Source organism: Erpetoichthys calabaricus, chromosome 10 (genome assembly GCF_900747795.2).
Source record: "Erpetoichthys calabaricus chromosome 10, fErpCal1.3, whole genome shotgun sequence".
Classification (NCBI taxonomy): domain Eukaryota; kingdom Metazoa; phylum Chordata; class Cladistia; order Polypteriformes; family Polypteridae; genus Erpetoichthys; species Erpetoichthys calabaricus.
In genome coordinates, this window is record NC_041403.2 from 156,272,824 (window position 1) to 156,294,043 (window position 21,220).

Consider the following 21,220-nt stretch of genomic DNA (forward strand, 5'->3'; position numbering starts at 1 on the left):
ATGTATCCTGATTTTGCTAAACTATTAAAAATATTTCTGGACAGAACCACAGAAGCAAAAAAAAGTTTAACTTTCATTTTACTTTATTGCTTCTTGTCTGTTTGTTTTCTATTAAATATACAATAATGAAGCACAAACTTATATACTTTAGTTGTCTGATTTTATTATATTTTGAGAATGCTTTAAGCTTTTCAAGTGATAGATTTCAGGTAACCAGCTGAGGCCTTTAAATCCTGCCAAGCTGAACAGGAGTGAAGTGCATTCTGGGAAAGCTGAAAGGCAAGGAGGGACCTTCAAATATTGTGTAGATCAAGACTGTTTGCAGCTTTTTATTGTCATGGGAAAAAGTTCGACATTCAGCTTGTGTTTTGAGAAACTCTATATGTGTTCTTATTTGGAAAAGAAGGGGGCAGAGTGTTTCTACAGTGGAAAAAATAAAAAAATAAGCAAGTGAAAAGCATTTATATCACAATATTAAATCTTGTTTCCCTTGTTGTAAGAATTATTGACTTACAGTTAGGTCCATAAATATTTGGACAGAGACCACTTTTTTCTAATTTTTGTTCTGTACATGACCACAATGAATTTGAAATGAAACAACTCAGATGCAGTTGAAGTGCAGACTTTCAGCTTTAATTCAGTGGGGTAAACAAAACGATTACATAAAAATGTGAGGCAACTAAAGCATTTTTTAACACAATCCCTTCATTTCAGGGGCTCAAAAGTAATTGGACAAATTAAATAACTGGAAATAAAATGTTCGTTTCTAATACTTGGTTGAAAACCCTTTGCTGGCAATGACAGCCTGAAGTCTTGAACTCCTGGACATCACCAGATGTTGGGTTTCCTCCTTTTTAATGCTCTGCCAGGCCTGTACTGCAGCGGCTTTCAGTTGCTGTTTGTTTGTGGGCCTTTCTGTCTGAAGTTTAGTCTTCAACAAGTGAAATGCCTGCTCAATTGGGTTAAGATCAGGTGACTGACTTGGCCATTCAAAAATTTTCCACTTCTTTGCTTTAATAAACTCCTGGGTTGCTTTGGCTGTATGTTTTGGGTCATTGTCCATCTGTATCATGAAACGCCACCCAATCAATTTGACTTCATTTAGCTGGATTTGAGCAGACAGTATGTCTCTGAACACCTCAGAATTCATTCGGCTGCTTCTGTCCTGTGTCACATCATCAATAAACACTAGTGTCCCAGTGCCACTGGCAGCCATGCATGCCCAAGCCATCACACTGCCTCCACCGTGTTTTACAGATGATGTGGTGTGCTTTGGATAATGAGCTGTTCCATGCCTTCTCCATACTTTTTTCTTTCCATCATTCTGGTAGAGGTTGATCTTGGTTTCATCTGTCCAAAGAATGTTTTTCCAGAACTGTGCTGGCTTTTTTAGATGTTCTTTAGCAAAGTCCAATCTAGCCTTTCTATTCTTGAGGCTTATGAGTGGCTTGCACCCTCTGTATTTACTTTCATGCAGTCTTCTCTTTATGGATACGCCTACCCCCTGGAGAGTGTTGTTCACTTGGTTGGCTGTTGTGAAGGGGTTTCTCTTCACCATGGAAATGATTCTGCGATCATCCACCACTGTTGTCGTCTGTGGACGTCCAGGTATTTTTACGTTGCTGAGTTCACCGGTGCTTGCTTTCTTTCTCAGGATGTACCAAACTGTAGATTTTGCCACACATAATATTGTAGCAATTTCTCAGATGTTTTTTTTCTGTTTTTGCAGCTTAAGGATGGCTTCTTTCACCTGCATGGAGAGCTCCTTTGATTGCATGTTGTCTGTTCACAGCAAAATCTTCCACATGCAAGCACCACACCTCAAATCAACTCCAGGCCTTTTATCTGCTTGATTGATAATGACATAACGACAGACTTGACCACACCTGCCCATGAAATAGCCTTTGAGTCAATTGTCCAATTACTTTTGAGCCCCTGAAATGAAGGGATTGTGTTCAAAAAATGCTTTAGTTGCCTCACATTTTTATGCAATCGTTTTGTTCACCCCACTGAATTAAAGCTGAAAGTCTGCACTTCAACTGCATCTGAGTTGTTTCATTTAAAATTCATTGTGGTCATGTGCAGAACCAAAATTAGAAAAAAGTTGTCTCTGTCCAAATATTAATGGACCTAACTGTATCAAAAAAATTGTATTTATGATATTTTAACTCACTTTAAGAAATCCTAGCAAGTAAATTTTGCCTACGCCATTGGCAGATATTTTTGCTAAATAAAAGCAAAACAATTCCCATTTAAAGTTTTTGTCATCTAGCTTTTGTATCTTCATTTTTTGCAGTACCTTTTATTAAATTTTTTTCCAAAAAGAGTATTTTTTTAGTTCATTTTTTAGTTTAGTGTTTAAAGAAAACAATCTCTGTCTACACTAATGTTTTCACATCATTTATTGTAGTATCTCCTGCCACGCTAAAATGGCCGAAAATGCATATGATGTGGCCATTCGGCTACGCTGGACATGCGCACATCGGTGGAAACTAGAAGAGGAAGTGTCCTCCATGCTAAACTTTTATTTATAGCTTGTATTTACACATGGAGTGCAGCAATGGTTAATACAAAAAGCATAAGAAAACAAAATCAAGCATTGTTTTTATGGACTGACGATAAGGTGGTATTGTTATTGAGTGTAACATGCAAATATAGGGTGAGCGAAGAGGTTGAGAATCCAATAAAGGAAGGGCCACAGAGTGTGATTTAAGTGTGCGTTTTTTTAAACCCTTAATTTTTATCCATCCTCACTTCAAGGCTGAGTGGCGGTTTTAGAGCATTTACAAAAATCTCCATTTTTTGTGGATGAAAGGCAACACTGCAGACTAATATCTGCATTTTTAAACAAAAACATAGTAGTGTGGATGTAGTCTTAGTTTGCTTTCCCTTTTCTAGGCAAACTCATAACATTTGAAGAGAGTGATTTCATCAGCGTATGCTTTTTCAAGATGGAGTTACACGTTTGTTAGAGCTGGCGCTTCTTGACAAAATGCCTCTTAAAAGCCTCCTCGTGTTTTGTTTCAAAGACATTTTTTGGGGCGTTCTGATATCTCACTTTATTTTTTCAAATTTGTCTTTCCTGCTTCTGTATTGGATTTAGCCGCTTCTTTGTGATAAGATTCCTGAGTGGTCCAGCCAAAGCCCAGATTTAAACCCCATAACACAGCTTGAGAGGATCTGCCAGGATGAAGGGGATAAACTGCCCAAACCCTGTTGTGGCAAACTTGTAGAGATTTACCAAGAAGACTTGAAGCTGAAATTGCTGCCAAACGAGCTTTTACAAATTGCTGAATTAATGGTCTGAATACATTTATGCGTGAGTGATTTTAGTTCTTGATTTTTAATAATTTTGCAAATGTTTCTGGAAATATGTTTTCACTTTGCTAATGTGGGTTATTAAGTGTAGCTTGAAACCCTAACCCTAACCCTAATTTATCCATTTAAACTTAAATCAACAACACAATAAAGTGTGCAGAAAGTGAAGAGGCCTGAAAACTATGGTAATCCACTGTAAGTTCAAAGTTCCTCAGGTCCTTAAAAGTATTTGGATTTTTTTTTCCCACAAAGATCTTTCCTTTATCAAATAAAGTTCAGAAGTCCTTGTAATTGCACCGCCATCTTTTATAGTAATGAAATCATGTGTTGTAACATTGTGACGGTGCAGGTTAGCTCTACGCTACTGGTTCCTTACGGGAGCCTCCTGAACTCACAACCATCGATATTGTAACCAAGACGAGCCAGGCAGATGAGGACACAAACATCCAGAAAAGGGGTGAATCAGTGCTTTTATTAAAATCCAAAAACAAACTATCAGTGTTCAACTGTGCAGTGAAATTCTTCATTACACAAATGATCTGATAAAATGACAGTGAATGTGGAAGGTAAAATCCAATAAATAAATATCCATAAAACCCGAGAATAAAACAAGCAGGAAGAAGTCATCTAAAATCTCACAAGCCCAGGTGCATCCCTTTAAAACTGATGTCTCTCCAGCTTATCCTATTCCGATTTCTTCCAACAGGTTCAGACACACTTCAGTTCAGGCTTGTGTCTCCGCCGCCCATCCCATGATGTTCCACGGGGTACTGCTGTGCCTCCACCCCTTTGGACTGCCTCTGCCATTCCCTGGCCTTGCAGTGGAATCACTCTGAAATACTACAGTTGCTCAGCAGGAGTGACCCTCTGCCCCCTCAGCACGCCTGAAACGCCATCCACATGCTCTTCTTTCAGGGCTCTTTCTCACTCCTGTCCTTTTCTCCATCCTTTAACTTCCATGCCGCTTTTTGCTTCTTTTTTGTTCCTTTCCTTTCCCTCCTCTGCCATGCAGGCTCTTTTTTATTTGACCTCTCTAATTGGGTACAGGTGTGACAAGCCACTCCAGCCGAGGCACAATTGAGGTGACCGACCTATCTGCCCGTCTCCACATGTGTATGTGGCACGATCAGCCAAGCACCCCACTTAACCCAATAGGTGAAATGCACCCTCACACGCCTGCACCTGATTCTGAGCCTGCACACTACCCAGAACCTGATTATTTATTTAAAAGGTGCCCTGCGCCATGGACCACCTATGACAAACGTCTGTATGATATGACCGGCAACGAACATCAGCACTTCAATAAACGACATGCCAGCAGCCACCAAAAACTGAAAAATTACAACAAAGTTTATTCACTATCACATCACAAAAATGTGGAAAGATACAGTTAAAATCATGATTAATTTGGCATAAATTAAACACTTAACTTGCAGTATTTAAAACAGTTTTCAAGTTCACATCTGTGAACTAAATGTTTTCTTTATACTTTACCTTATTTTCTCCCAGCCTGATTTGCCCTTCCAAGAATGACTTCTGTTTAACGTTTTCCTCATGCTTCTTCTTTTTGTGTGTAAACAAAGTTCTCTTCCTACATAATGTTTGATTTGATACAGTGTTCCCTACAGAAGGTGATGGCCTTCCTAGTGATTTATGGTGGATTTTAGGAGGCCCAGGCCCCTCATGGACCCTGTGATCATCAGAGGTGACTGTGTGCAGAGGGTGCAGACCTATAAATACCTGGGAGTGCAGCTGGATGATAAATTGGACTGGACTGCCAATACTGATGCTCTGTGTAAGAAAGGACAGAACTGACTATACTTCTTTAGAAGGCTGGCATCCTTCAACATCTGCAATAAGATGCTGCAGATGTTCTATCAGACGGTTGTAGCGAGTGCCCTCTTCTACGCGGTGGTGTGCTGGGGAAGCAGCATAAAGAACAGGGGCACCTCATGCCTGGACAAACTGGTGAGGAAGGCAGGCTCTATTGTAGGCACGGAGCTGGACAGTCTGACATCCGTGGCAGAGCGATGGGCGCTGAGCAGACTCCTGTCAATCATGGAGAATCCACTGCATCCACTAAACAGGATCATTTCCAGACAGAGGATCAGCTTCAGCGACAGACTGCTGTCACCGTCCTGCTCCACTGACAGACTGAGGAGATCATTCCTCCCCCAAACTATGCGACTGTTCAATTCCACCCGGGGGGGTAAACGTTAACATTATACAAAGTTATTGACTGTTATTACCTGCATTGTTATCACTCTTTAATTTAATATTTTCTTTATCAGTATGCTGCTGCTAGAGTATGTGAATTTCCCCTTGGGATTAATAAAGTATCTATCTATCTATCTATCTATCTATCTATCTATCTATCTATCTATCTATCTATCTATCTATCTATCTATCTATCTATCTATCTATCTATCTATCTATCTATCTATCTATCTATCTATCTATCTATCTATCTATCTAAATCCTAAAGGAAGAGTATAATCCCCATACATTTTTGCTCTGTACAACTGTATATTTATACATCAGCAGCAAAAGCAGGTCAAGTAACTCATTCTGCAATATGATGGAGTAGACTGTGGCCACCTGTACTTTGCTATAGGAACGGATGGATGCGAGATGGTTTTGAGCTCCATCTCTTGTAGAATGTGCAGAAAGATTGCAAGAAAACAGGAGTGTTATTAGCTGTTTGAAGTTTGCATGCAGCTACACTGAGAAAATCAGAGTTTTTCATCAACACGATAACATGCAAAGCAAGGATAGTTTTTGTGTAAAACATACAGATGAGACTGAACACAATATAAATAAAATTAATAACTCAAATGGCAAGGGTAAAACACAATGGCGAGATTTTCAAAAATTTAGTTCACATCAATATATGGTACACCTCCAAAGAAATTGCACTGGAACAGCTCCTGATGCTTTTACTCTGTTTTCTGCATCCATTTTTCCAATAGATGGTCACAATGAGCAACAACAAATGCAAGGCACGAATGGAATCTGGATGAGAAACGAAGTCTATAAAAAATTAGACTTGTGCAAATACCCTCGCTCATTCATAAACAATTGCCAATTTACCTAATTTGAGTAACTTGGGAATGCTGGAAGAAAAACTTACATAGACACAAGACTCTACAAAGACACCGAACACAGAACTCCGGAGTGCACCAGCATGCTGCCCAACTTTTTATTACGTAAGTAATTTTACACATCATTAGGGTGCAATCCAGTATAACCTCTAGATGGGGTTCTGGTTAATGTTTTTTAAGATTATGTTACACTTCTTTTGTTATATTAAATTTGCAGGTACTAAATAACATGCACGACTTATTAAGTGAAAGTGTGCTTAATAAGAGTTAATTATATTGAATCAAGTTAAATATTCACATACAAGCCTGCACACATTCACATCAGGAAATTTAGAGTCAGCTATCATTCTTAGAAGGATGCTTTTGGAATTTAGAAGGAAGTCAAAACACCTACAGAGAGGGAAATAAGTAATCAACATGTCAATTATTTTTCTTAGTAAACATATTTCCAATGCAGTTATACACATGAACTTTAGACCAGACATTGGCATTAACTTGATAAAATGGAATGATACAGGAAAAAATGATTAAACACAGTAAGAAGAAGCACTAAAGCAGCTGATTGCACTAATGTGTTCTCCTACCTGTGCTAATAAGAATCTGCTGAGTTGGCGCATTTTGGTAGGTCAGAACTTCCAGTCTTCGAAAAAGGGTTACGCACCACTGAATGCAAGTTATCAAGCTGTCATTCAAAATACATCTCATGATGGGTACAGGCAAAGAACCCCTCCCAAGACCTTTTGTCACAGTCGTGCATGTGATTGGGAGGTAGCTTAAGGGCTCTGGTGATGGTAATTATTGAACATGGGGTTGGCTCTGTTTGCTAATGCCTTCTTTCTTCAAGCCTCTGCAGAACAGAACATTCACAGCCATTCCACCGCTGACATCACTTCCGTTTTCTGACCTTCTCGACCCGCCCCTTCCTGCATGGATTACATATGACCAGAAGGTTGGCCATGTTTGAATTAGTTCTGCATTGAACTCCTATCTGAAAAGTCATCATTGCTATCTTTTTTGGTTTATTTTCATTATGCGGAGGTGCTCCAAACCTTTTTTGTGTCTACTTCTTGTCTCACACTTTGCAACAAGATTATTAAGCAACATAGCAATGGCACTGGTTACTGACGAAGTTCTCAATTCCTAAATGTTATCATAAGCACCACTGGGACTATTATCTGCAAGTGGAAGGAATATCACTTCACCATCAACTGGTCACAAATAGGACCTCCTTGCAAATCTGAAATTTAGTCAGAAGAGTAGCCCATGAGCCAAGGACCAATCGAAAACAGCTCCATACAGACCTGCAAGCAGCAGAGGAAAAAATAAGCAGCACACTCCACTGCCAAGGTCTCATTGCATGATCATCCTGAAAAACTCCATTACTGAAGAAAAAGTAAGTTGAAATTCATTTGAAGTTTGCTGGAAATAAACATATGGAGAATCCTGTAGTTTACTGGCAGAACGTAGTGTCCTCCACAATTCAATGCACCATGCTTGGATAAGAAATGGCTCTGCATGTGACGGTAAATATACCATACCTACAGTGAAGTTTGGTGGTGGAAGCATCATGGTATGAGAGTATTTCTCTTCTTATGGTTCCAGTGGATTCTCAGTTATTAAAGGGAAGATGAATGAAGCAACATACCAGAAAAGAATCCACCAAGATGATGAGAATCCACCAAGATGATGAGAATGAGAAACAGGTGGAGACTGAGGCAGGACAATGATCCATAAACATATTGCAAAGGGGACTTTCAATTGGTTCCAGAGGAAGAAAATAAAGGTGTTGGAATGTGCAGTCAGTCACCAGACTTAAACCAGCAGAACATTTGTAGAAGGACCTGAAGATCAAAATTTACCAGTGTAAATCTTCAAGATCTAAAGCCTGTCTATATAGAAGAGTGGTTCTTAAACTTTTGTTTTCTTGTGACCCAATTTTGCCTACTGTGTATCTTCGTGACCCAAATTGTTGTAGAACAGCGGTTGATCATTGTACCGTTTCACTGAAAATCATCCTTCCCCGTAGAGAGTCCCCCTTGGAAAATCGGCAACAAGCAAAGTTTGGGAGATTTGTTACAGCCATACAGACAGTGATACATCGAAAGACTTTATGCCACGCATTTCTGACCATTTCTCATTCATTTCAATTGAAATTCATGACTCAGTGCGACCAAATTATAAGTTGCTCGTGACAGAAACACTGCTGTAGGGAAAAGCAGGAGGTGGTTGAGAACACGAGTTGATTACAGCACGTTGCTGCACCCACCACACGACGAACCACCCAGATTGGGACAACGGGTGACACCTTAGCATCACACTGGAACACTGTGAGGTTTTTTTTTTTTACAGTGCCTGGAGTGCCAATCCTGCTACTGACCCCCAAGTTTTTCCCTGCTTGCAAGGCACTGGTGAAGGGGAATGGGCCAAAATCCCACCTGAACATTGTGATAGACTTGTTTCTTCATACAGGAAGTGTCTTGAGGAACTCATTGCAAACCAAGGCTTATCCACTAAGTACCAAATACATTTCAGTTACTTTGTTCAAGACATTTTTCCATTTTATTGCACATTAGCTTTTTTATTAGATTAGAGAGCTTTGGCTGTGTTCTTTCATTGAGTTAATACCAACGTTCATGTGCATAGCTGCATTGGAAATATTTTTTACTGAGAAAAATGTTGATGTGTTGAATGCTAATTTCCCCCACTGTGTATGGGCACAGAGAGAGTGTAACAGCTTCACACAGACAGTGACTCGACGAGATGGTCCCTGAAGCTGTAACACCATTCAGCCCACCGTTTAAAGTAATAAGGTAATTTTCATTACATTGAATGTAAAAATTACCAAACATTTAATGAGTCTGCACAGTCGACACAGTTGCAGTATTGTCTGTATACCTCCATCATGAAGGCTACCCTTGATAAGATCACGCATTCTTCAAGTAAAAGCTTGATTAGGAGGGGTTCTGAGCATGCGAGCATACAAAATGAGTTCATCTCAAGTCTACTCACCCTAGCTTGACATGTCCACTATGTGCCCCAATGAAGATGCATGTTCAACAAACACAAGAAACCGGCCAATGACTAACTTAAAAAGAGATGTACAGTGAAAAAATACCAAGCAAGTAGAAGAACACAATGTCATGAAGCAATATAAAACTGGGTTTGATGGCTCACGGTGCTGAGCAAAGAAAATGAAATAAGTAACAATCAAATTTAAATCAAGTGACAAAGCAGAACAACCTAAGTCCCGTATTTCCAAACTTTTCTTCAATTTTGGAATTCTCAATAAGAAGGAAGATGTTTCATCCTGACTAACATGTTTCAGCAATTCATTTGACAGAACAAACTGCCCTTTTTATTTATGCATTACTGACCACTTACTTTTACTAAAGAGTCTAAGATTATGGATCAAGACCATCCAGAAACAGCAATGATGTGCTTAGTCATTAGGCTGTGAGGAGATTTTGAAGACTGGTGTAGGGTTATTACCTCATCCTTTTTTGGAGTAGCTGTCACATCAATCCATTCACTTCCATCTGTTTAAATTTTTTCCTAAACTGCATGATAGTCCACAGGCACCCAGTCAGTCACTCACTCACTCACTCACTCACTCACACATCAGGCCAGACATTATACACCCAATTGCTTCCTGTCATTGATCTTTATTAATGTTGTGATTATCATGTCCAAATACACATCACTGCTGGCATTGGGTTTGAGTTCAAAGGCTTGTTTCATGTCATTTTTACTAATTTGTGTGCCATTTATTTATACTAATGTTTTGTTGATTATGTGCGTTATTCTTTGTTTTTCATCTTGTCTGGAAGCTGCCTATGTTCCAGTATTTTGCGCTTGATTCCCCAAGAGGCAGGGTCACCTGCCAATCACTACCAGTCCCCGCCCTATAAATCTAGAGGGTCTCCCACAGTTCCTGGCAGTTCATTCAAATGCACTTGGGAGTTTTGTTGAGTTTATGTGTTGCCAATGTCCTTTTTGGTACTTCTGGATTTTTGACCTTCTGTGTTTTGGATTTGTGGTTTTTTTTTTGGTACTGTGTTTGCATTGGAAATCCTTTATTCGTTTAGTGTTTAAGTGTTTGATAGAACATTTTTTCAGAACTAAAACCTTCACTCTTGTTTTGATCATCTCTGGAAGTGTTTTTTGGAACTCCTAAATCTTGACAGTTTCTAAATGTGTAAGCCATCCATTCTATTAATACTTTTTATCATTACAGTGTTGTATCTCAGAAACACAGAGGGAAGAAGAAGTATGTTAACCCTTTGGAACTAAACATAATACCTCTTGTTGTTACCTACAACCCACATCTTGAAGCACTTCGAAAAATTATAAAAGAACTTCAGCCAATGCTAAACAATGACCAAACACTGAAAAATGTATTTTATGAACTTCCCCTCCTGGCATACAGACAACCACCAAACCTTCAGCAACTAATTGTCTGAAGCTCCCTAAGTGAACCAACAGAAAATGGCACATCTTCCTGCCTACAGAAAAGATGTACAATGTGTGCTCACATTTATCATACAGACCATGTAGTTATACCACACTGCCGACTAGAACATTACATAAAGGGATCATTTTCCTGCAGATCATCTAATGTGGTCTACCTCGTTCTCTGTATGAAATGTCCTGACACTGCACTCTATGTGGGAGAAACTGGACAAACACTCCACCAGAGACTGAATTTACACATGTTCCACATTAAATGTGGCAACACAGATGTTCCTTTAGCGGCCCACTTCAACAGCCATGGACACTGTGAGAGGGACTTTAAAGTCATGGGGCTTATGGGCAACTTCAAAACACAGCAAGAGAGAAAAGAATGGGAAGTCAAACTCCTGCTAAAGTTGAACACATTACAACATGGTTTGAATAGAGACAAGAGTTTTATGGCCAGATATGAGGATTGTTTGCATCACTGACCCAAACAACCTATCTACAGACCCACATTGTATGGAAAAACTCATCAGAAACATCAAAAGACTTTGTTGGACAGTAATCTTATCCAAAGATCTCGACCATACATTGTTCTTCTCTCTTATTAAATTAATCTTAGCCTGAAGAGGTCTATTAATTTTTTACATTTAAGATGTCTCACTTAAAGATTTACCAATGTTGTTACTTGTCCTAGTGTGTATATAAACACAGGGAACCCCAGTCTCTGTATTACATCTCACCTGAAAAAGGGGCCTGAGTTGCCTCGAAAGCTTGCATATTGTAATCTTTTTAGTTAGCCAATAACAGGTGTCATTCTGTTTGACTTCACACTACATTCATAATGGCTAATGTGGTACAAAACCCTAGTACTATAATCTTATTTAAAATTGTTCCGATCTTCATCTAAATTACAATAATGAACAAACACAATCTGTTTTAGTTAATAATTAAATCTTGGGTACCGCTGGTTTGACTTTGTGTCAAATGAGCAGTTGCTCATGGAGTTCCGAATGAAGCACATTATCTGCATTGTGAGGACGTGTCGGTCACAGCACTGTGTTGCCATTCCGTGAGGGTGATCCAGCTCACAGGACCTTATTGTTGAGGACCTGAGTGGCTGGCCCAGGCCAAAGACGCACCTACATAACACCTGGCTGCTGCAGATAGATGGTCATTTCCAGAGGGTGGGACTGGACTGCACCTCTCTCTGGGGGGGTTGCAGACCAGGGTCCCAAACTGTTTCGTCATGTGGTGGGTGCGACAATGCATTGTACCAGTGCATGCTCCTCAACCTGACCTGACCTGACCACAACAAACTGTGTGGGGGTAAGTAACATAAAAAAATCTTTATATATAATACGCTACCGTGGCTGTTCGTTTGTCTGTCCAGGATTTTAAATCACCTGTAGCTCGCAAACCATTTGAACTATTGACCTGAAATTTGATACACATGTACTACATGATGTCTACTATCCACTTTCGGGGTGATGATTGACCTCCAGTGTTATTTCTCTTTTTATTTTATGTTATTGTAGAATGAACTCTCAGCAGCGACCAGAAGGGCAACTGTGCGGCACATGCGTACGAGCACCGTTCTCATTCCCTACCATCTTCGCCGTCACTCCCCCTACCTCGTCATATCTTAAATCATTCTTAAGTCTTCAATCTGCCTCAAGTGCCAGCTTAAGTGAAACAATTAATGAAAACCTACTAAGTAATAGCGACACAAAACACTGACTTAATCAGTTTTAACAAGAAAAGATGCAGACGAAAGAAGAGAAGAAGCGGGCCGCTAGGATGGAGATAAGAAGAGCTGCTCAGGAAGCAGCAAGCGCATCAACCTCTGAGCAAACGAATACAGAGAAAGAGGATGAAAACTATGAACGCTCAAGTCAAGTGTATTCACTGCACGTTATCGTGGTATATAATATTTTTGGATGGAGTATTACTTTAAAAAGGGACCCACATACTGAATTACAGTGGTGGAAATTGGGGGGAACTGAATTTAAGAATGAAACCAGGAAGTACTTCTTCACACAAAGAGTTGTGGGAATCTGGAACAACATACTGAGTGCTGGAGTTAAAGTAAGAATCTTGAGAATCAGGTTAAGATATATGAACAACTCAGCCTTTAGCTAACAGACAAGCTTGATCTCATTTGTGAGACTTCTTAGGTGATATATTTTTCATAGTCACCAAAGCCAGAGATTATCTTGGTAGCAAGAAAATGAGAGGAACTCAAGTTCTGTGCATGCTGAAAACTGTAGGATGGGCTACAAGTGAACTGTTTTACATCAATTATTATTAAATATCACAATGCAAAGTTACAAACATTGCATTGATTTTTTACTCATTAATTGAATTCCATGTTGAGATACGTTTCTTAAGCACACAGTTGTTTGTTGAATGATGAAGCCAGACTTTCATTCTTACTTGTCTCAGTGTCTGCATTACAGAGAGGATGCTGTGACACTTTGCAGACTGTTTTTTGTCATTGTTCACACATATTCATGGAAATTACACTAGGTCAATTTTCCTGGGATTCTTGACCTGTCTTTGTTCACACATGCCTTCAACCTGGGAATTTAAAAATAAATTAATGAGGTAGCCTGCATGTGTGAATATGTAAGAAATGTGAAAAGAATCACAACAAAGAAGAGAATATAATGCACAATGTCGTAAATGGCTGGGGGTCAGACCCAGCCGGGATACCTGGAGGGACCAAGAGGTGGCATACTTGTCCTCCGGGCCACGAGGGGGCAACTGTCCTAGAGCAGAAGAGGGCCACGGAAGGGGAGCAGGGAGGCTCAAGTCCGTGGAGGCCCGTATCCACCGCCAAGGGGCGCCCCGAGCCTCACGGAGCCCGGGGCTTATTTACTTCCGCCACACCAATGGACGTTGATCCTTCCAGGGTCACCCGGGGTGCTTCCGGGTGCTCTCCTGACGTGACATGACAGGACATGACGTCAGGTAGAGCACCTGGAGCTCATCCGGGTGAGGATAAATGGGGCCGCCTCCCTCCTATCAGAGAGCTGGAGTCGGGAGCAGGAGCAGGACGAAGCTCCTGGAGAAAGAGGACAGGTGGCCCATGGATGAGGAAAGAGAAGGCCCAGGAGAAAGGTGACTGGAGATAGAGGCACTGTGAGTTGTGTGGGACTGTGTTGTGTTGTGGAGAAGAAAATAAAGAGTATATTTTGTATAAAGATGTGGTCTTCGACTGGTGGTGTCCGGGCAAATATCACAACAAATAAACGAGACCAATGGCATAAGCTGGTGTTACTTATAAAGGCTCTGCACTATGTTACCTTTAAAGCAGCAGCAATTATATAATCATACTTGTAGTCTGAATTAACCATCCTGGCAATCAACTGATTTATATTGTTTGTCCTGAACTAAAAGGTTATTTATAATAATATACAAACAACACAGTACTCACTTTTGACATTTGCTATATTGTACCCACCTTCCAATTGTGTTTGGCAATACAGTCAATTGGTTGTCATCCACTTTCAGTGTTGTCAGTTTCTTCAACAAGCCTATGACAAGAAGAGAAGAATCATACGTGGCACAGTACATGGTGTCATTGAAATACGCACAGAAACCAGAGTGGCGTAATTCACAGATTAGATGCCGATTACAGATTGGGAAATATTATTCTTACAACATTATGAATAAAACAAGAAACCAATGTACGAGTGAGTCAAATGAAAACCTTAGAAATTCTAAACAGAGCAGCATTTCACTACATATTGTACTGTATGTTGTCACGTAGGGGTTCTCTTAAAGGCTCATCAGAGACAAGCACTACCACCCCGGAACACAAGGAGGCACAATCACTGACGGACTTGTCCTTCTTTCTACCCACAGCACCAAGAAGATGCCCAAAGAGGGCAACTGACTCCGCCCCTTCCGGTCCAAGGACTAAAAGAGCAGGGCGCTCCAAGATAACAACAGATTCCTTTTTTAGGAAATCTTCAGTATTTTGACAATCTTTCACATGGAAGAACCTTCTTTTTGCACATAATCGACAGACTGACACGTTTCTCGGGAAAACTGTTTCATTTTGTCTGCTTTTGAACACAGAACTTGACTTTAGCAATACCAGTACCTTGCAAACCAGGTGAATAAAAAATCAAGTTTCAACAGTACTAATACAGTTAGAAAGGCTTCTCTAACAACCAATTAGCATGTAAATGTGACTAATGAAGGAGTTGACCTTTAGGATACCGAAGGAATTGCTGCTGAAAATGGGCCTTTGCAGGCATATGTGAATAATAATTGAAAAATCGTAATTTCAAGCAGTAATAGAAATTATACACACTAGTAATGCCTTGGCTCTATTTTTAAATCAATGTACTGCTACCTTGATAAAGAAGGTATCGATTTCTATTAAAAACATGGAATTTCTGATTGACCCCAAACTTTTGACCGGTACTCTATATTGCCTTAAATTACAAAGAGAGGAAACAGAGTCAGAGTTTGTGGTACAATAAATCAGAGTCAAAGTTGAGGGTTTTGTGTACCAATTCCACAGCCCTTCTCCTTCTCCTTTGCCTTGAGTTTGCAGATGGTTCCATTTCCACCTCCATTTGTGTCCTGACTCCTGACTTTGACAGGTCAGTTGAACACTATTTATTATTATAAGTGCTCAACAACAGGTAACACAGAGCATTATTGTCAAGATACAAAAGAATGATAAAATTGTGGTTTAACAAATAAGTAGCAATAGACAATGTGCTAAAGGTCATAAAGCAAAAACGGAGAGGTGAGGAGAGCAGAGGCGATGTTCCACAATAATTTAATTTTATGGGAAAATAAATATCTGGGCATGCAGAGATACTTGGGAAAACTGAGGTCATCTTGACAACCAAACCATCTATCTTGTGGATTGTCTGCAAAATAAATTACTGTGGGTGTTTTTATTATATTTGTTCTTTAAATAATAAAAAAATAATAGACAAATCATTCTGTACATTTTCAAAGATTACATGATCCTGAGCAAAGTATGACATCGTAAAAATGGAAAAAAAATCACTTTTTGTAATGTTTCAATATTCTATTCTTAGAAATATGATCAATTTTCAGCAGATATGACATTGCTTATTTTACATTGAAGTTTAAAAGATGAACTGATGTAGAAAGGCCCTATAATGAGTTTTGCAAGCAGCTATTTCCTGAGCGTTGCAAAGCAGGCCTTCAAGGAGCAGATAAAAGAAATAGATATAAGTGGAAATGAAATAGCATTTACTCGCCTAACCATTTGTCGCCACTTCAACTGCAAAATGAATGCCAGTGAAAAACTCATTTTCAGGTGTCTAGGTAAGCTTGTAAATGTGGACCTTCTTATGCCACGCGGTAATGCACACAGCCCGATATGTAATTCGATTAAGTGTTAAGCAATAAGAAGGAAAAAAAATATAAATATATGTCTGAAAAACACAAACTGTGCTTTTTAGAGTGTAAATTAATCTGCCAGAAAATGTAAGTGCTAGAGTTTTACAACAACTCATAAACCAGAACATTAATGAGGCCAATTTTATGTTTTAAAAAATTAAATGCATGAATAATCCATGAACGTCTATCTGTTCATTTTTTCAACCTGTTTTTTCCATGACGGGATTGTGTTGGAGACAAAATCTACCTGGGTAGCACTGGCCACGAGGCAGAAACTAAACCCACTAAACAGTAAAATTAATATATTAATTGACTTGATATAACATGAACCTGCACAGCATGAAATTACAGACTGAGAAGAAAGTTTCTAAATGTAGTCCTGCTCGATCACTACACCTTAGTATTTGTGCATACTGACTTAGTAAGCGCAGTTTAATGACAAAACTTGAAGTTTGAGTTCCAGAGCCATCTGCTACTTAGGACCAGTCCTGTCTAAATTAATTCAAAACACACATTCAATGCACAGCTTCTATAGAATATTATTCATATTTTCAATTCACCACATTAAAAAAAAAATCTTACTTTACCCCTAAAATTTAGGACTTGTTTCAAATGAACCATTTCTCTTTGATGTCTCAAAATCCCCAAATCCCCCTAATTATTCAAACAAAAACTTTATTATAACACTAGGGGGTTCGCCCCCTGCTCGTTTCGCTTGCCAACCTACCCGACCTGTGCTATGCACCAGCCACTTCACGTCTCTGTCGCTGCTTGCTGCTGCTGCTGCCATGCCGCATTATCTGCATCTTGCGCAGCACTTCAAATGTTTAAAAACCTGTGGAGCAGCTGTCCTTTAGTCTCACTGCCTTGTCTCTACGACGTTCTACTTTGTCATCTACTCTTTGTCTTTTATTTCCGGCCCCGGGTGTGGTTAAATTTCTTGGCACAAAGTCTCGTCTCGTGGGATGTGAGTTCTGGATATTTTTTAGTTTATAAGTTAAAAATGAAATTAAAATCTGAAAATCTAACGATACCACATTAAAGTTAGAAAAATTCTGAAAAGAATGATACCAAACATATATACCAATATGTAGGTTTTAAAAAAACCCCGATTTAAAGCATGACAAAAAAGTCACATAAAATCGTTGCACAAAATCATTGCACTTTTAGGCTTAGGATTTTATATATAGAGGGAGTAGATTTACAGCGATTTCCTTTTAGTCACCTTCAAAATACTCTCCGTGAGATGTAATCGTCTTGTCCCAGCGCTTCTCCCATTCCTATTAACATTTCCTGTACTCATCTTTTGTGTCTAAAGCTTCCTAATTTTTTTTCTGGATTTCTTCCATAGTAGCAAATTTTCTTCCCTTCAGTCACAGTTTTCGTTTTGGGAAGAAAAAGAAGTCACAGACCATGAGATCTGGTGAATACAAGGGGGGTGGTGTGAAGTAACAACTGCATTGTTTTTGGTCAAATACTGACAATGCGGTGTGAGCAGGTGAATTCTCACCTGGCATAACACCAAACTGCTCCTCCTCTGTGGTGGTTTGTTCCATGAGCCTTCACTCTAAAGCCCTTTCCCAGATTTTCAATGTGTGTGACATCAGCTTTATCCCTTGATAGCCTCCACATCCTGAACATCTCCCTTCTCCTTATAAATCGATACAATCACACTACCCCGCCACCCTCCCTTATTCTCCAGTTCTTAAATCTTCTGCATTCAGTCCCACAACATATCTACTCCCTCTTCCTCTAAACTCTTCTAGATTTCCACTAGTATTGCATCTGGTCCTGTTGCTTCAAACAGAGTGTTGCTAAAATGTTTGTATCATTTTACATGCAGTTATAGATGTGTGTATTGCTTGGTAGTTGTTAATGGAAAATGGTCTTCTATAAAAATGATCTGCATTGAGTTAGATGTTATGTTTAATATTAAATATATTATAAATATGACATATTTATACTTTAAAATTTTATTTATGACAAGACTTCTTCTTTTTCTTCATTTTCACCATTGCCCACTTCTTTGTGGGTTTGATGTGCTTGATCAACCTTCTCCATACAGCTCAGTCCTGCATCTTCTCTCCAGTCAAGCCCTTCTCCTTCAGATCTTCTTTGACTTTAATATCTGTCCACCACTGCTTTGGTGTGCCTTGCTTTCTCTTCCATTCCCATCAGTCTTTTGCCTACATATTCATTGTCTCTCCTCATCACATCTCCTTACCACTTCACTCTACTGTCCTGTACTTTCTTACATATCTCTCACATTTTTGTTGTACCTCTGATTGTCTCATTTCTTATTCTGTCCTTTTTTTGTAACTCTACACATCCATCTCAGCTTTCTCATTTCTGCCAGATCTAATGTCTTCTTCTGTGCTCCCCTTACTGCCCAAGTCTCAGCTTCACACATCACTAATAGTCTGACCACTGTCTCAAAAACCTTGCCTATAACCTTCACCTTAATTCTTCGATCACACAATTCTCCTGATACCTTCCTCTAGTTGTTCCATCCACGCTGTACTGTATGGGTTATCTCTGCATCTGGTTTTCCATCGTGATCTACCACCAATCCTAGATATTTAAATTTATTCACTCTTTTCAATGGCTCTCCCTGCAGGGTAACTTCAGAATCATTGTTACCCCTCATATATTGTGGCTTCTTCCTATTTATCTTCAATCCTCTGTCTTCCAAAGCCCTTCTTTATTCCTTCAACTTCCTCTCTGGAACTTCACAATACAATGTCATCAGCAAAAAGCAGGCACTGGGTGGATTGATCTTTAATCCCACAAGTCAACACATCTATAACCAGATGAAAGAAGTAAGAACTTCAAGAAGGTCCCTGGTACAGACCTACTCAAACTGGGATCTTGTCTGTTACCCCAACCCGAGTCCCAACTCCCTCATACATACCATGGACAATCCTCACACATTTCCCTGGTCCTCCTTTCTCTCTCATGCACCTCCAGACCTCTTGACGTGGCACTCAATCATAAGTCTTCTCCAAATCAATTAACACCATATGCAAACCTTTATGTTTTGCTCTGTGAGACTGCAGTCCATAATATTCATTGAATCATTTCAATATTAGTTTGAGCTTTAAGAGTATTGCATGTCAGGCCTTTTTCTGTACCTTATTGTTATAAGCCAACTGTCTGAAGACTTCAGTAGCACCCTTGTGAAGTGCAATACTGACATCAGGGTCAAGCAGCCTCCAGCTGACTTCCAGATGGTGTGCTATTTGCTCCAGGGTTTATAGAAATGTGCAAAATAAGTGAACAGGGTAGGTTGGAGAAAAGGTGTGGACATGTAGCATGGCTTTTAGAGTGAGAAAGAGGAGGATGAGACTTTGAAATGTCAGTATGTTGTTTGTGTTTTCATCTGGACTTCATCCAACATGGTGTGACAATTACAAACTATTTCTCCTTAAGAAGTTATGAAAGTGCTTCTTGACTCTCATGCCATCTGTCTGTCACCCTCGCCTTTTCACAGTCAGCGCCAAATGTTCTCTGAAAGGAAAGTCAATAGGAATTTTATAAAACTGCGAAAAAAACACGGGATTGTTTAATGTTCTCTTTGCAGAAAAACAGATCAGTGAAATTTCACCACATTATATAATCAGTGTTAGAATGAAGGCTAGTTATTTCTATGAATTTTTACAAGTCTTTAATAAGTGCTAGTGCATTTAATTTTTTCAGTTTGACAATTATTTCAATAAACATATTTATTGCTCTTCAATGCATGTGGTCAACACTAGAGCTTATACAGCTATGGCTTCTCTGTCTGGTACAATGAAGAAACAGATGTGTAACATTTTCCTATTACTTTTTTTTTGTCAGAAGTAATTTTTAAAAGCAAAAGTAATAAAAAAAAACAATAACTTTCATTAATGACTTAATTGTATGCCTTAACTTGATTATAATCTTAAATATAATACATATGTGATGTAAATCTATCTATATTATAGATTTTTTACATTAATTAATCATTTTATCAACATTAAAATAATTTTACTTGTTGTTTCGGATGCCATTTTGTTCCTGGAGGCTTTCATGTTGTTTTGGCAAGTTGGTCTCGTTGCTAGGATGTGACCTGTGGTGACAATAGAGACCTCCACCGCTCTCCTCTGTTGATGAGCCAATCAGATTGCACACATCCAGCAACATTTAGTGGTCTTTGCATTACGTATTAGTCATGATACATAACGTGGCCAGTCATATGGATCTTTCTCAGCACGCCCTTTTCAAAGTGTGTCTTACGCGTGTCTTCCACATAAACATTTTCTTACACTATGGTTAAGATTAAGGTTGTAGGAGTGTTGGAGGAGGGAGCAGAATGCTTCTGGAAGGACAAGAACTTTTTTTGTAATGTTTAAAAAGTGGACTTTACCAAAGATGGCTTTTTCCTTCCTATGCTGACACAGCCTGATAAATTAAAGCAGCTTGTTTTTTATCGTTTTGTTAACTTCCTGGTGTTTAGTTATATTGTTATTTGTGCTGTTCTAACTGAGCCAAGGGGTGCAGGGCCCCAAACAAGCAGGTCTGGCGCCTTGAAACATTTTATTTCAGGACTTCCTTAGCCTCAGTTGTGCTGTGGGAGCATTGATAGGTTTTATAACCTGTGGTCCTTGGCTGGACTTCCAACTGGTTGTGGGCTTCGTGTAAGTGTTCTCATTATATTTTCTTGAGATTATAATTGTGATTTCCTTTCGACATTATATTATTCTCTGTTGAATTCTTGTGATGGTAAACCTGATTTGGTTTTGTACTGCAGTTTCAGTGGATCTGGATAGTTTCTACCTTAAGGTTTGTTGAACCCTTGCTTGATTAATTTTGTTGCTTTTTTACCATTTTGTGAACACTTTAGTTTAGATAAATACAACTATTACTCATTTACTCTTATGTAACAAGTCCTTAACAAAGGCTTCTTTGGGTCTTCATAACACTTGAAGCTG

The 21,220-nt window shown here is 39.2% G+C and overlaps 1 protein-coding gene across 3 annotated transcripts in view; it reads right to left on the bottom strand.

Moving 5' to 3' along the window:
* lrrc7 (leucine rich repeat containing 7) overlaps positions 1–21,220 on the bottom strand; it is a 542,484-nt gene that overhangs the window by 105,536 nt on the left and 415,728 nt on the right. For 2 of the 3 annotated variants that reach the window (XM_051932508.1, XM_051932505.1), the window contains exons 11-12: positions 14,338–14,410; positions 9,429–9,446 (exon numbers count right to left, since the gene is read on the bottom strand). In XM_051932508.1, the coding sequence (XP_051788468.1) occupies positions 9,429–9,446; positions 14,338–14,410 (91 nt within the window). The remainder of the gene's footprint in view (positions 1–9,428; positions 9,447–14,337; positions 14,411–21,220) is intronic. The other variant, XM_051932506.1, reaches the window with a different exon arrangement.